Genomic DNA, 14,452 nt, shown 5'->3' with positions numbered 1-14,452 from the left:
TTTTAGATTCCATGACAGTTAATCTCAGGCGTACCAAACCAGATTACCATGACACACCGGGAAATGATCTTCCTACCCTTTCCCTTCTGTGATCTGCCTTCTCTATGCTCCTGGGTCTCTAAACCAATCCTGTTGAGCCTCCTTGCTCTTACACAAGGATAACATAAGCACAGCCTTGTCTCCATCTGCATTACAGGATTTGCAATGAAATCTAAAATTCGTGGGTCAAAGAGTTGAATCTATTGCATTTAGAAAACTCCTCATAGTGCAGGAGTTGAGTCTTTTGACTTTCCATCACTCCTCTCAGTGCATATTCTCAAACTCAAAAACTCTAGGGCAGCCATCTTAAGTGTAGCGGATTACTATCATATACCAAGTACCATTTCTCTCCTTTCTATTCTACCCTTTGCATCTTCATCATCAGATGTCTGTATGTAATCCTGTGGAGACTCTCCCCCTCTCTTTCACAGCGAAGAAGACGATGCTGCCTTGTCTAAAATAACATAAAATGCTGTCTGGAAGCCTCATGCCGATTATGAAGGCATCAGGATTGCATAGTAGGCCGAGGCTTTGAAGTAATAACTTTGAAGTAATGATCCATGTCAGTAAGGACAGTTATGCAAGCCTGCCTCTACTAAGGGAGCTGCACTCTAGATGCACTTTTGGGCGAGTTACTCTTGTCCGCTTCCCCCAATTGCCTTCCATAGTACAGCCAAGAGAAACTCACTGTGTGCATCCTATGTATTTTCAGATCCAACCGGGGCAGGTGATGCTTTTTTTTCCTTCAAGACCTCAGGAAATGAACCTGGATGCCATCCATAAGTGAAACATATATTCTAAACCGTTATCGAATATTCTTAAACAGAGCCATCCTACAAGCTAAAATCCCAATGATGTGTACATTTCTAAGGGACCTGGTAACATTGCTTGTCCAAAATCCCTACATTTAAAGGTGAAGCCTGTGCTGCATAATATCATGTGAATGTCCAAAGCTATTAAACCCAAATTTAACAAAGACGGGAATAATTTTCAGATAAATGGCTTCAAGCATCACAACAGGTGGGGTACAAACAAAACACCCAGTGTTTACCCAGCTCCCTCCTCTCTGTTCAAACTGCTACAGAGCTGGCACTGTGGAACAGTGATTCAAAAATAATGATGTTAAACCTGGAGGCCACCATCTTTATGTCCCCATGATATAAACTGATTTATTCAACTTGTTAATTGATTGGTCAATTCAACCATATTGAAACAATTATGTGTTAACATTTGAATACATCAAAGGGCAAATTATTCCTTTAAAATACTCTTTCCTGGAAAGTAGTGGAGGCATGGAGGAGAGGAACAAAAAAGAGAGGGTGCTCATCAAAATGAGAGAATGTGAAAACCAAATACTGATAGTGGAATTAGCATTTGATTAGTTTGCTTTGCATTTAGCATTGCTAATTCTCTCATCACACTTCCATCTCAAAGGTGCACGCTAGCAGGCGGGCAGATATTTTATTAGCACGTTTTATTAGCATGTTAGTGTTTAGCATTGCTAATTCACCACTGTTTTTTGTCACACACACACACACACACACACACACACACACACAAACACACAGGCTAATTTCTCATGCATTAGCGATTTAGCATTGCTAATCACAGTGTTAAAGCAAACAGTGAAGGATTGCATCTGAGCTGCAGAAAAAAAAATCAAAGCACATACACACACGTGTCTCCTGTGTACACACACACACACACACACACACACCGCAAAGTGATTTTCAGATTAATCTCAAAATACATTATGCAAACTATGTCTTCAGATAACATTTACTTTGGTATTGCAAACACCATCATGAACCATCATGAAAAGAACAAAACTTCTACCACTTAGTGAAGAGGACAAAGTGTGATAACAATACAAGACTTTGACTTAGGTGTTATTCCACTGAAACATCTTGGTTTTCATTGATTCTGATGTCTTCAGTCTCCCTGTTAGTGCTCATGCGAGGTGTGTTGCAAGCACAATACACTTGCAATAATAATACATTTCTTTTTAAGGCATTTCGACTTCATAGACGAAAGTGAGAGAAAGGCAGGAGGGATGATCTCACCCACAATTTGACCCCAGTATGGTTAATTTTTAACAATAATACCAGCATTTATTTGCATAGTGCATTTCAAAGACCCTGCCTCCCCACACACACACACACACACACACTCACACACTAACTCACCTATATGGTGGAAGTGTCTTCTCCCCATATTCCAGAGCTTCCTCCCACTGTCCTAGGTGAATGGAGGCATCCAGCGCCATGTCTGTCATCCTCAGCTTGTACAGATTCTCATCAGGGACAGCGCCACCAACAGGCGATAACAGCCGACTACAGGCCTCCAGCACCGCCTGCCAATCTGGAAGGTCGCTTAAGGATAAAGAGCAACATGTGTATTGTACCTATCATGGCAGCCATCCCATCTATTCTGCATTAATACTACAGCGGTAGCCATTACTGAAGTCTCCCCGCCCGACATCTAACCTGCATTACATGATTTCCTAACAACAGCAAGCCTGTAAAAATTGGGCTACAATAATGTGTCTGTCTTTGAGTGTTTTTTTTAAGCCTTTTCTTTCACTGAAGATGTAGCAAAGGCATTTAAGAGATAAGAGAGATGAAGGATAGAGAGAGAAGCACACATTTATTCAAGGCAGCAGTCTAAATTATTTGAAAAGACTGAAATCTGGCTAGGATGACAAGACAGATGACAAGACAGCTGAAATGCTTGTGTGTGTGTGTGCATGTGTGTGTGTGTGCGTGCGTGTGCCTGTCTGTGTGTGCGTGCATGTGTGTCAGGTAGAAATATTAAAGGCTTAATGAGGGACTGCTTTGAGACAGGTTTAGCACAAAGAAAGATAAGATGAAACTTTAATGATCCCCATTGGGAAGTTGGGGAAAGTGATGGGAGACAGGGCTACAGGCTCTCTCTCTCTCTGTGTGTGTCCTTTCTCTTCTCTTTTTCTCTCTCTGTGTCTTTCCATTTCTCCCTCTCTTCTTCCTCTCTTCTCTTTCTACCTTACCCCTACATGCAATCAACCCAGAGGTTAGCCTGGCTGGGCTAAGGTGTGAAGAATAACTCCCACTTTTCCTGGACCCACTAAACTGCCTCCATTACCCCCTCCAGCCGTACGACTGCCTCTGCCCAACTAGAGGTTAGACTGGCTGGGCTAAAGGATGAAGGTATACAAAGAATCTGTGTAGGTTAGGATGTTTTCATTAACTTGTGTTCTAGGTGTTTCATCTAATTTGGGGCCCAGGCTGAAGAAAGAACAGCTCCTCGTAACTGTCAAACTGGAGCGTCAAAAGCGTCAGTGTGACGTTCTAGCTGCTCCACACAGCGTGTTGTTTTGAAGGAGCAGAGGGACAAATGATCTGTACCATATAAAGTATAGCTTTTGTAGTTTTTTTCGCTATATGCACAAATGTAAACAAAAGCTGAGCTGAAACAAACTGCAATACAGCCACAAATTACAGCCACACATTTGCATTGTAGGTTAAAATCATCTGCTTTTTGGAGCATGTTTGTCATAGCCTATGTGGATTGCCATTCCCTTTATATTTTTACACAACTCTAACGCAATGCAGGCAGTGGAGCAGCTTCCACTGATTTCAAAGGAAGCATCGCTCGATGGCTGTAGTGGAGCTCGGAGTTAAAGGATACCCATCTCTGCTTGCAATTCCTCCAGTCTGGGCAGGGCTTCTTTCAGCGAGCGCCACGCCGCTTCTTCCCCCGACAGCATGAGTCCATCCTGGGCAGAGAGGAGAGGAAGGGCTGGGTAAACAACCACACTGACCATTGTGAAGAAGACGTACATGTGCAAACACACACACACACACACACACACACATCCATAGCATATGCACAGGCACACATGCACACATAGCAGGACACCATTCTGAGGAGAGGATTGAGTGAAGATTAAACATAACAGAATAGTGTGTTTATTAATATTCTATTATGAAAACCTGATTCCCCATATGCATATCTCATAGCTCACTGACAGCTGACGGCAACCATCAATATTGCAGCACGAACCGTCTGCTGTATGTGTGTGTGTCTCTGTGTGTGTGTGTGTGAGTTTGAGAGTTACTGTGTAGGAGTTGCCTAAGAGATGATTTAAAAAAATAAAAAAAAACTCCCATCATGCATTATGCTATGGAGTGTCGTTAATTGCGACCTTGTGTGCGTGGGGGGAAAGAGTGAGGGAGATGACAGAGCAAGAGAGAAAGAAATAGAAGAAGGAAGAGTGAGAAAAGGCATGGAAAGTGGTAGTTTCTGGGAAATAATATGCTAAAATAAGCTTTGATGGTGTATGTGTGTCTAAGCATATGTGTATGTCTGTGTCTGTTAGGGTTGGGCGGTATCCAATTTTTGACACCGTTAAACCTTCCCCAAATTTTCCCGCGGTATACGGTATTACCATCTGATTAAAAATCACATTGTATGGCTTGGAGGGAGCCGCCAATTCCAAATGATGAATTTATGTAGTCGCTGCTATACCGTTTCCCGCCACAAGGTGGCTGCAGTGCACTTCAACTGTGATTTTCACACGACAAAAATGTGATACATGTTCCAGTTTTATTCTCTGAACAACATCAGAAACGGAATAGCAAACGTTGCATATTTACAACAGAATATTGAAACAATAACAACAAAACATGTACAAAATTAACAACATGTCATCTATTAACAACAAATATAAAACTTGAGTGCAAATACAGCGGGTAGCCTAAGGTAAATAAAAAATAGTGCAAGGACATGAAATTAATTCTCGGGCGTCTGTCAACCAAATGGAATGAAATTAACAACAAATTGTCTATGGGCTACAATACAGTACAAATAAATTAAATTAAAAGCCTATAGCAAATAATTTATCAAATAATAACAAAATAACAATAAATAACAAAAACGGCAGTAACAAAAATGGGCATAAAAGCGTATCCTACAGACCGCAACGTTAGGCTATTCTTCAAGCCTATTCTAGGTTTTTCGCCAGAAAAACAAGCATACCGTATTTCCTCTAATATTGGCCCGGGCCTTTATTTACCTCAACTGCAGAGGGTACCAGGCCTTTATTGGAAGCAGGCTTATATTAGAGACAGGCCTTTATTTCTAATTCCCTTTGTTTGATAAGTATATTTGCTCCTATTTTAGTACGAAGCCTCCTTGTTTTCTGATCTGCTTCTGTTACGGTACGTTAGGTAGACGTTTTTTTGTTACTGCAATGCATTACGATAATTACGGTAATCAACGACGGCATGCTCCAGAGACTTCCGCCGGCCGAGCCGTCTTGTGGCACTTGTACGTTACTACAAACTACAGTTACAAACAGGCACCAGGAGTTTACCGGTATCCACCGTTGTTTGCATGTAAGCTGAAGCTAACTGAAGCTAACTGAACCTGGGCACCGATGTGTTCCCGGTGATCCGGCCGAGATTTCGGCGGGGGTCCGGGGCTTGGATCGGGAGGATCAATGCGGGCCGTGGGCGCGGTGGAGAGGCAGCGGCGGAGAGAGGAGACGGACATGGTCCAGCCATGTACTAGGTTTTGACCTAGTTTTTTCCCCCGGCCTGTATTTGAGGCCGGCCTTTATTTGTTCGTGTCGACCACGGCCCCGGCCATTATCGGAGACCCGGCTTTTAATTGACTACAGGCCACTATTAGAGGAAATACGGTATTTACTTTTTCCAGCTTGAGCAGGGCACGTAACGGACTTACAACTTTGCCTGCGGTGCTGAACACCCGCTCTGATGGTGAGCTTGTGGCACACGCGCACAAGTACTTTCGGGCCACCCTCGACATCAGCGGAAAGCGGCTGGCTCCATTTGACTTCCACCAGAGAAGGGGATCTTCGTCTCCGTGAATCACAGGCTCGCAACAATAGGCATTCATCTCTGATTCTGCTCGCTCCTCTATGGTGCCGAGTCCGACGGGACCTGCCGCGCCCACCGCATCAGCTTTTTTTTGCAAGAGACTGCCCAAAGTTATCTTTTTTTTCGGGGGTGCAGGTTGGGCATCTCTCTCCTCTTCTTCTGCCAGAATTCTTTTTATGACGGTAATGAAACGGACACCGTTGCTATTTTCAAATACCCCGGGATACCGTATTACCGCCCAACCCTAGTGTCTGTGTATCCAAGTGCTAATACACACGAAAACCAAAAGTGAAAGGAGTGAGATGTTTCCATGACGCAGTAAGACAGGCATCAGTTTATCCAAGATGTTTTTACAGTTATGATGCATTGACCCAAAAGTTAAAAACTGAATTCTCTGTGTGTAAACGTAGCCGATGAGAGAATGTGGTTCCAGAAATCTGAAGCATCCATTCCTCCCGCCTCCTCCTCCTTCCCACTCTCTGTCTCATAGCTTTTCTCTTTGTCATAAATCAACAATGACAATGACAAAGACCATGAAATGTTACTTTTAATTAATCTGTGTGTGTGCATGTATTTGTGTGTATCTGTGTGTGTGTGTGTGTGTGTATGTGTGTGTGTGTGTGGGGGGGGGGGGTCAGAGAAGAAATTATTAGATGCTACTTGTCTTTTCATGTTGTATGTTCATTTTAACACACACATACACACACACCATCCCCCAGGTTTGATGTGAACAGTCATCTCTCACCATGGCAACTTAGAACAACCCAGCAGTCTGCTATCATCACCTGAAGATTAAAGACTATGTGTGTGTGTGTGTGTGTGTGTGTGTGTGTGTGTGTGTGTGTTTCATGCAGAAAGATGGTGGGATGAACACAATGAACGCCATTGTCTCAGCCAAGTTGCTAGTTGCTCTCGCTCTTGCCTTATCTCAAATACACACACACACACACAGGATTTTTGAGTGCTGTAGCATGCTCGGGAAAGAATGAAATGAGATATACAGCATATGGAGAACAAAGGTGAGCAAGAGACAGAGATGGAGGGAGAGAGAAAAGAAAGCCAGACAAAGAAAGAGAGAGAGACACAAAGCCAGAGAGAGAGTAAAAAGAAGAAAACAGATGTAGAGAGAGAAAGTGAGACAAAGGGACAGAAAGATGGAGTGGATTAAGATGGATGAAAACGAAAACTGCAGCTGAAGGCTGAGATGATTTTTCTCATTTTTCAGTAGGTGGTCAGACAGACAGAGAGACAGAGAGAGAGAGAGAGAGAGAGAGAGAGAGAGAGAGAGAGAGAGGGTGTGGAGAGGTGGAGCGTGACAGAGTGACAGAGAGGGAGAGGAGGGCAGCTGGAGATAAAACAGGATGTGAGAGTGAAGGAGGTAGGAGGAGGAGAGGAGGACAGGAGAGGGTACACTGTAACACGTTATGCACCGGTACACTGTACAAGTCAACAGCAGCACAGCAGAACTCTGTGTGTGTGTGTGTGTGTGTGTGTGTGTGTGTGTTTTTTTTGTACTTCTATCCTTGTGGAACCAGTTTAAATTTTAGGCCTTTGGAGCGAAGACATTTTTGCACAGTGAGGTCATTTTGATCGGGCTTCACTTCTTCATGGGGCTAGTTTAGGATTAGGATTCAGGTTAAATTCATTAGAATCAGGATTACATTTAAATTAGGGCAGGGGGTAAGGTTAAGGTCAATTTAGGTTTAGGATTTGGGTTTAGGGTTAAGGTATGTATTTAAATTCAGGTTTAGGTTAGGATTAGGATTAAGGTTAGTTTAGGGTTAAGGGTGAGGGAATGAACGCAGTCAATGGAAGCTCCTCATAAAGACAGAAGTACAAGAATGAGTGTGTGTTAATGTGTGTGTAATGTGAGAATGGCAGAAACCCTCTACAAGTCAACAGTGACAGAGTTTGTTTGTGTGTTTCTGCTTGTGAGAGAGTCAGAATAATGACAGAAGCCCTGAACAAATCAGCAGGGATTGTAGGGATGTAGTGTGTGTGTGTGTGTGTGTGTGTGTGTGTGTGTGTGTGTGTGTGTGTGTGTCTGTGTGTGTGTGTGTCTGTGTGTGTGTGTGTCTTACCATGTCTTGAGATTCACATCGCTGGCAGTGGCAGGTAAAATGGTACTGGTCCTCCAGCTGTCTCTGTCTGTCGGTGGTCAATGACACCGTCTCGATGTAACTTATAGTCAGCTAGAGACAGAAACAGATCTATTTTTAGAAGCAATTTGGACATTTATTCAGAATTTATTTGTTTACTTTTTTTTTGCAATTTTACAGCTAAATGCAATTCAGTGTGAGCAAATAAATAACAGAATTTAATTTGCGTAGATTGTGTGTGGAGGGAAGAGATATGTAGAACGAAAGTGTGTGTGTGTGTGTGTGTGTGTCTGTGTGTGTGTGTGTGCGTGCGTGTGTGTGTGTGTCCTAGGCCAGATGGCATGGATCCATCTCATTACATAGTGAGGAGTGGAGTAAGGCCCTTGCCAAGTTAGGAGTTGCTGCCATGCTTGTGTTTAAGTGATATTTCACTTGGGCACAATTTTTTTTAAAGAGTTAAACCCACCAACATTTGTTATGACTTGTTGAATAGGCTGACATAAAAACCAGAAAAAAAATCTCAGGCTACTCGTCCGGTGTTAGATATGGTTCATAGCTTAAGTTTCAGATGCAACATTATTGTCTATCACTCGGATAAAACAAATTCCAATTATCAATCAACAAAAACAGTAACAAAGAACATTTAATAAATATAGTAGGCTGCATACAGGAGACAGAAATAAAAGCACAGGTATCACCAGATACCATAAAAACAAACCCATATACAATGTTGTTAGTGTTGCAAAGGTGCAGAGTCTTATTTTGTGTTCATACCTCCTCTTCGGGGGTGATATCCCGAACAGCTCTGAGGTGGAGTTTAGTTCCCTCAAACACCATCACACAGTTTGGCCTACAGTCATGGTTTAATAGGGACAAACTGAGAGAGAGAGACAAAGAGACACAGTGGGGTGAGAGGGAGGGAGGGGTGGGGTGGTGGTGGAGAGGAATAAGGGAGGGCAAGAGAGAAGGAAGGGAAGAGTAATAGAAGAGTGAGGGAGGAGGAGAGGGAGACCAAAAGAGGAAAGGGGGAAGAGGGGCGAGGAAGTAAAGAGGAGGAGAGGGGAGAGCGAAAACAGAGTGAAGGGGGGGAAAGAAAATGAGGGAGAGAAAAAGGGAGAGCAAGAAAGAGACAAAGGGAGAAAAGGGGGAGGGGAAAAAGGGATGGGGGACAGGAGGAGGAGAGGGAGGGGCAGGTAGGGAGAGCAGAGAGAGAAAATTTTAACTTATTGATTTTCCAATGGTTCATAAGGTATGAAGAATCCTACAAATCCTTCAATTAAATCATTTTTGGCAAATCCGGTGTGTGTTTGTGTATGTGTGTGTGCGTGAGTGTGTGTGTGTGTGTGTGTGTGTGCCTCACTAAACAATGCTGACTGACAGCTCTGCCTCTTGAGAAATACATCAGCGCTATAGAATTACGCTGAGTGTACAAAACATTAGGGACGCCTTCCTAATATTGTTGTTTTTGCCCTCAGCACAGCCTCAATTTGTCGGGGCAGGGACTCAGCAAGGTGTTGAAAGCGGTCCACAGGGAAGCTGGCTCATGCTGACTCCAGTGCTTCCCACAGTTGTATTTAGTTGGCTGGCAGTGGATATCTACTCCCGAATAGCTCGTTCCATCTCATCCCACAGATGTTCAACTGGATTGGGCCACTGCGTTGAGATGAATTCATTGTCATGTTTGTGGGAACCATTCCTGGTCAATTTTAGTCATGTGGCACGAGGCATTATCCTGCTGAAAAAAATCCATTCACGCATGGATACACTGGTGCTGTGAAGGGATGCACCTGATTGGCAATGATGTTCAGATATCCTGTGGTTTTCAACTGTTGCTCCACTTTTATCAAGGGGTCCAATGTGTGCCATGAAAACACACCGCACACCATCACACCGTCACCACCGGCCTGCAATGTTGACACGTGTGATGGATGCAGCGTGAAACATTAGGAACCAGAATTCATCAGACGAAGTGATGTTTTTCCAGTCCTCCAGTGTCCAATGTTTTTGTTCCTCAGCTCATTGCAACCGCTGTTTCTTGTTTTTGGCTAAAAGAAGTGGAACTGCTTTCTTTTATGGGTCTTTCAGCACCAGTGGTTTATTGGACTGTCAGTTGAGTGACTTTAGGCTGTCTGTTGCTCTGCACAATTTATGTAAGCCTCCTTTGACCTCTTTCACCACCTATCGTTGGCTGGGTGTCCTTTGGGTGGTGGACCACTCCAGATACAAACGGGACACTGTTGAGCTTGAAAAACCCAGCAGTGTTGCAGTTCTTGACACACTCAAACCAACACGCCTGGCACCTCATATCATACCCTGTTCAAAGGCACTTAAATGTCTCAATAGTTTCAAGGCTTAAAAAACCTTCTTTAACCTGTCTCCTCCCCTTCATCTACACTGATTAAAGTGGATTTAACAGGTGAAATCAATTAGGGATCATAGCTTTCACCTGAATTCACCTGGTCAGTCTATTTCAATGAAAGAGCAGGCGTCCCTAACATGTTGTATTTTTACAGCATTCCTGCCTTATCACAGTACATACACATTGTGGCATATTGCAGAGAATAGTCAATGGGTCATGTGACTACGTGTTATATTGTGAGTATGCAGCCCGCGCTGAGGCGCATGTGCAAGGACCCAGCATGGCCAGGGAGGCTGATGCCAATTGAATCTGTGCTTTGTATAAATGCTAAATTAACAACAGTATACTGAGCCGTATCATTATGTCAACAAGAAACAACACATGGTACCAGGAGTACACAAACTCGCCTTCGACTCGCCAGTTGTGAAACTTGAGGTGGCAGAACAACGACTTGTGTTGTTAGATGTTAGCACGTGAAGCTGAAGCTAGCTACTACCGCGCCTGTGAAGTCGGTGCAAGCTACATAGCAGTAGCACAGTGGGACAGCGCGTTCAGGTATTCGACTTACAGTTATATGAACCTCGGCAGACTAGTGATTGTGAGAAGTTCCATGTATTTATATATGGTAAAACAGTGTGGGCAGAGACAGATCATAAGCCTCTAGTCACTATTGCCAAGAAAGGCCTGGCGAACACACCACCCAGGGTCCAAAGACTATTTCTGAGCATGCAAAAATATGACCTAGTGCTAGAGTACAGCCCAGGTAAAGAACTGCTTGTGGCAGATACCCTGTTCCGGGCATATGACAGTACTGAACCAAATGTCAAGTATGAACAGAATGAAACTGTACATGTGAATCTAGTCAGAAAGAGCTGCCCAGTCTCAGATGAAATGTGGAAAATAATGGCTCAAGCTACCGCTGATGATGAGATCCTACAAAAGATAATGAGAGGTATCACATGTGGGTGGTCAGTAAATTCATTCCCTGCACCATATGGCAATTTCACAGATGAGTTGTCAGTCATAGACGGTGTCTTATTCAAAGGTTCTAGAACAGTGGTCCCAAAAGACGGGCAAAAGCAGTACTATACTGGCCCAAGATGAGCAGTGCAATAGAGGACACAGTCAGAACATGTGAAACCTGTCTAAAATACAGAAATAAACAGCACAAAGAGCCAATGTGGTTTGAGGAAAATGAAGAGTTGACACCGTGGAGTAAAGTCGGGATAGATCTCTTTACACTGCATGGCAAGGATTATGTACTACTAATGGACTATTATTCTCATTACCCAGAGATGGCAATACTGAAGGACACCACCGTCTGCACTGTGATGACTCACATCAAGTCATTCTTCGCACGCCATGGAATACCTGACACAGTACGGACAGACAATGGACCTCAGTTTAACTGTCAAGCCTTCAGAGACTTTGCTGAGGAATACGGATTTAAGCACGTTACTTCTAGTCCATTATACCCACAGTCTAACGTGTTGGTAGAGAATGGAGTTAAAATAGTCAAACTGCTGATCAAGAAGGCACTGGACTCAGACTCTGATCCTTATCTAGCTCTGTTAAACTACAGAGCTACACCACTGAAACATGGACAGTCACCTGCAGAACTGTTATTCAATAGAAAACTTAAAACAAGGCTACCAGTGTTTATAGAAACTGAAACAGACCAGGGTAGTGACAAGGTTTCATGCCAAAATGAAAAACAAGTGTGATCAAAAAAGGTACTATGACAAAGGGGCAAGAACACTGAGCACTCTCTCTCCAAAAGACAGAGTTAAGATACATGATGGAAAAAGCTGGAACATTGAGGCACGTGTAGTGAAAGGTGTGGCACCCAGGTCATATAATGAAGGGGTCACTTACAGGAGAAACAGGAGACACTTACTATATGTGCCACAGTTAGAGCCAGCGGAGACACAGGAGGGTGTGGATACACCTCAAACACACACCGCTACATCACAGACTGAATTGGGTGTAGGCAAAACACCAGTACACTCTCCAGAACCAGCTGAGTTAAGGAAATCTGGTAGAACTGTAAAAGCTCCACAGAGGTTGATTGAACAAGTGTAAGGGGTTTTGCTGACACAGTATTCACTGTTGGATATACTGTAGAACTGCTAATACATACAGAAGTTCTTGTACAATACCTGTAATGGTTACTAATGGTTATTGAATTATAAATATGTTAATCTTAAAAAAAAAATTAAAAAAAGTCTTGATGAGGGAGATGTGGCATATTGCAGAGAATAGTCAATGGGTCACGTGACTACGTGTTATATTGTGAGTATGCAGCCTGCGCTGAGGCGCATGCGCGAGGACCCAGCATGGCCAGGGAGGCTGATGCCAATTGACTCTGTGCTTTGAATAAATGCTAAAATATGTCAACAAGAAACAACCACATTAGATAAATAGAGAGTGACGTGAGAGAGAGAGAGAGAAAGAAATACGGCTGTGAGACAGATTTTAACTCACAGTGTTGTCAGTATGGTATAGTAAGTGCCTCTTCCCACTGAGCCAGCAGCATGCCCAGCTGTTTTGGGGCTTCTCAAATCACAGAAACTAATGTCGACTGAAATGGTAATTTGTGCCAGCATTTTGTGGAGAAAAAAACGGGTGGTGTGACAAGTCTCCCTCAAGATTAACATCTATCTATCAGCTAGTTTAGTGTGACAGCTATGGGTTGCCACGTCTCTCTCATCTCATTTCTGTATCCAAGTTGCTATTAGGGGGTTAAATATCGACTTACCTGGCAACGTGACGACTCATAATGTGAAACCTGCACACACAAGCAAGACCGCATGCACCCTTGCATGCATACACTCAAACTAATGCACAAACTGATGATACAAGCATGGATGCACACAAACACACAGACAGAAAGTCAGAAACACACACACACAGATAATGCTCTGCACAGTAGGACAAAATGCGTTCTCCACTTTTGTCATAACAAATGTCTGTCACTCTTCATTTCTCTCGGTCTCTCTCTCTCCCCCTCTCTCTCACTCTCTCACACACACAGCAGGACATGATGGATACTCCACCTCTGTCACAACAAAGGCTTTTCACTCATTCCTTAAATTTACAAAACATACAACCCTGCCTCCCAACCACTTACACACAGACGCACAAAATCAAATCGCACACACACAAACACATTTTGCGACAATATACTATCAGGACACTGAGTGTTTGCAAACGTGACTGAATGCCTGAAAGGTTTTCATTTTTTATGGTTTCAATATTTTTCCCTCCCTGTGGTTTTATTTAATGAAAAGCTCCTGCAACATTGTTTCTGAGACAATCTTGAACAGGGTCCTTGACAACACTATAAACATAGCAACCTTATGAATGTTGTCTTATGTGTTGCCCACTCTTTCTGCACCGGCCTGTACATGCACCTGACCGACCGGACTGATGACATCACTGAATAGCCCCCTTAACTCGGGACGGCTGTTTTATATGCTGCTAACTGCTGTGTGTGATGTGCATCTTTCCTGTGCTGGGAATGTGATTAGATGTGTTGGTGTTGTGATTAAAAACATAATTGAAGACCCCCCCTGACCCGTAAAAAGACACTTACTGTCACTGCACACATGGCTGGGAAAAAATACTGGAGAGGTTTTTGTGTTTTTATTGCACTCTCTATTGCTGCTGCTCTCGTTTATCATATTCATGGAGCAAAACAATGGGTGCAAGAGATAAAGACCTTGTGTGAGTGTGTGTGTGTGTGTGTGTGCCCGCCTATATGCATGTATCTGTGTGTGCTTGTGCATATGCGCGTATAACAAAGATATTTGCGTGTGTGTGTGTCTGTGTTTGTGCGTGTCTAGGTGAATGTGTTTGTGTGCATGTATCTGTATTTCTATGTCTTTGTGCATGCCTGCCTGTGCGAGGCGTGAGTGTGCCTGTGTGTGTGTGTGTGTGTGTGTTTGTAAACCATCAGTAAGCCCGTGGCATTGTTCTACAGCGGTAGAGTTGCAGGTTGAATATCAATTAGAAATCAACCCCTCCAAACGATGCTTTTATCTAATGGTGAGTGGCTCATTAGCATACTAATTAGA

The 14,452-nt window shown here is 43.4% G+C and overlaps 1 protein-coding gene across 1 annotated transcript in view; it reads right to left on the bottom strand.

The window, feature by feature from the left end:
• Positions 1–14,452, bottom strand: part of smyd3 (SET and MYND domain containing 3) — a 99,524-nt gene that overhangs the window by 13,269 nt on the left and 71,803 nt on the right. The window contains exons 7-10 of the mRNA XM_078283040.1: positions 8,792–8,894; positions 8,000–8,110; positions 3,706–3,793; positions 2,226–2,400 (exon numbers count right to left, since the gene is read on the bottom strand). Coding sequence (XP_078139166.1) covers positions 2,226–2,400; positions 3,706–3,793; positions 8,000–8,110; positions 8,792–8,894 — 477 coding nt within the window. The remainder of the gene's footprint in view (positions 1–2,225; positions 2,401–3,705; positions 3,794–7,999; positions 8,111–8,791; positions 8,895–14,452) is intronic.

The sequence above is a fragment of the Centroberyx gerrardi genome, chromosome 1, assembly GCF_048128805.1.
Source record: "Centroberyx gerrardi isolate f3 chromosome 1, fCenGer3.hap1.cur.20231027, whole genome shotgun sequence".
Classification (NCBI taxonomy): Eukaryota; Metazoa; Chordata; class Actinopteri; order Beryciformes; family Berycidae; genus Centroberyx; species Centroberyx gerrardi.
This window is presented reverse-complemented; position numbering and strand designations above follow the sequence as displayed.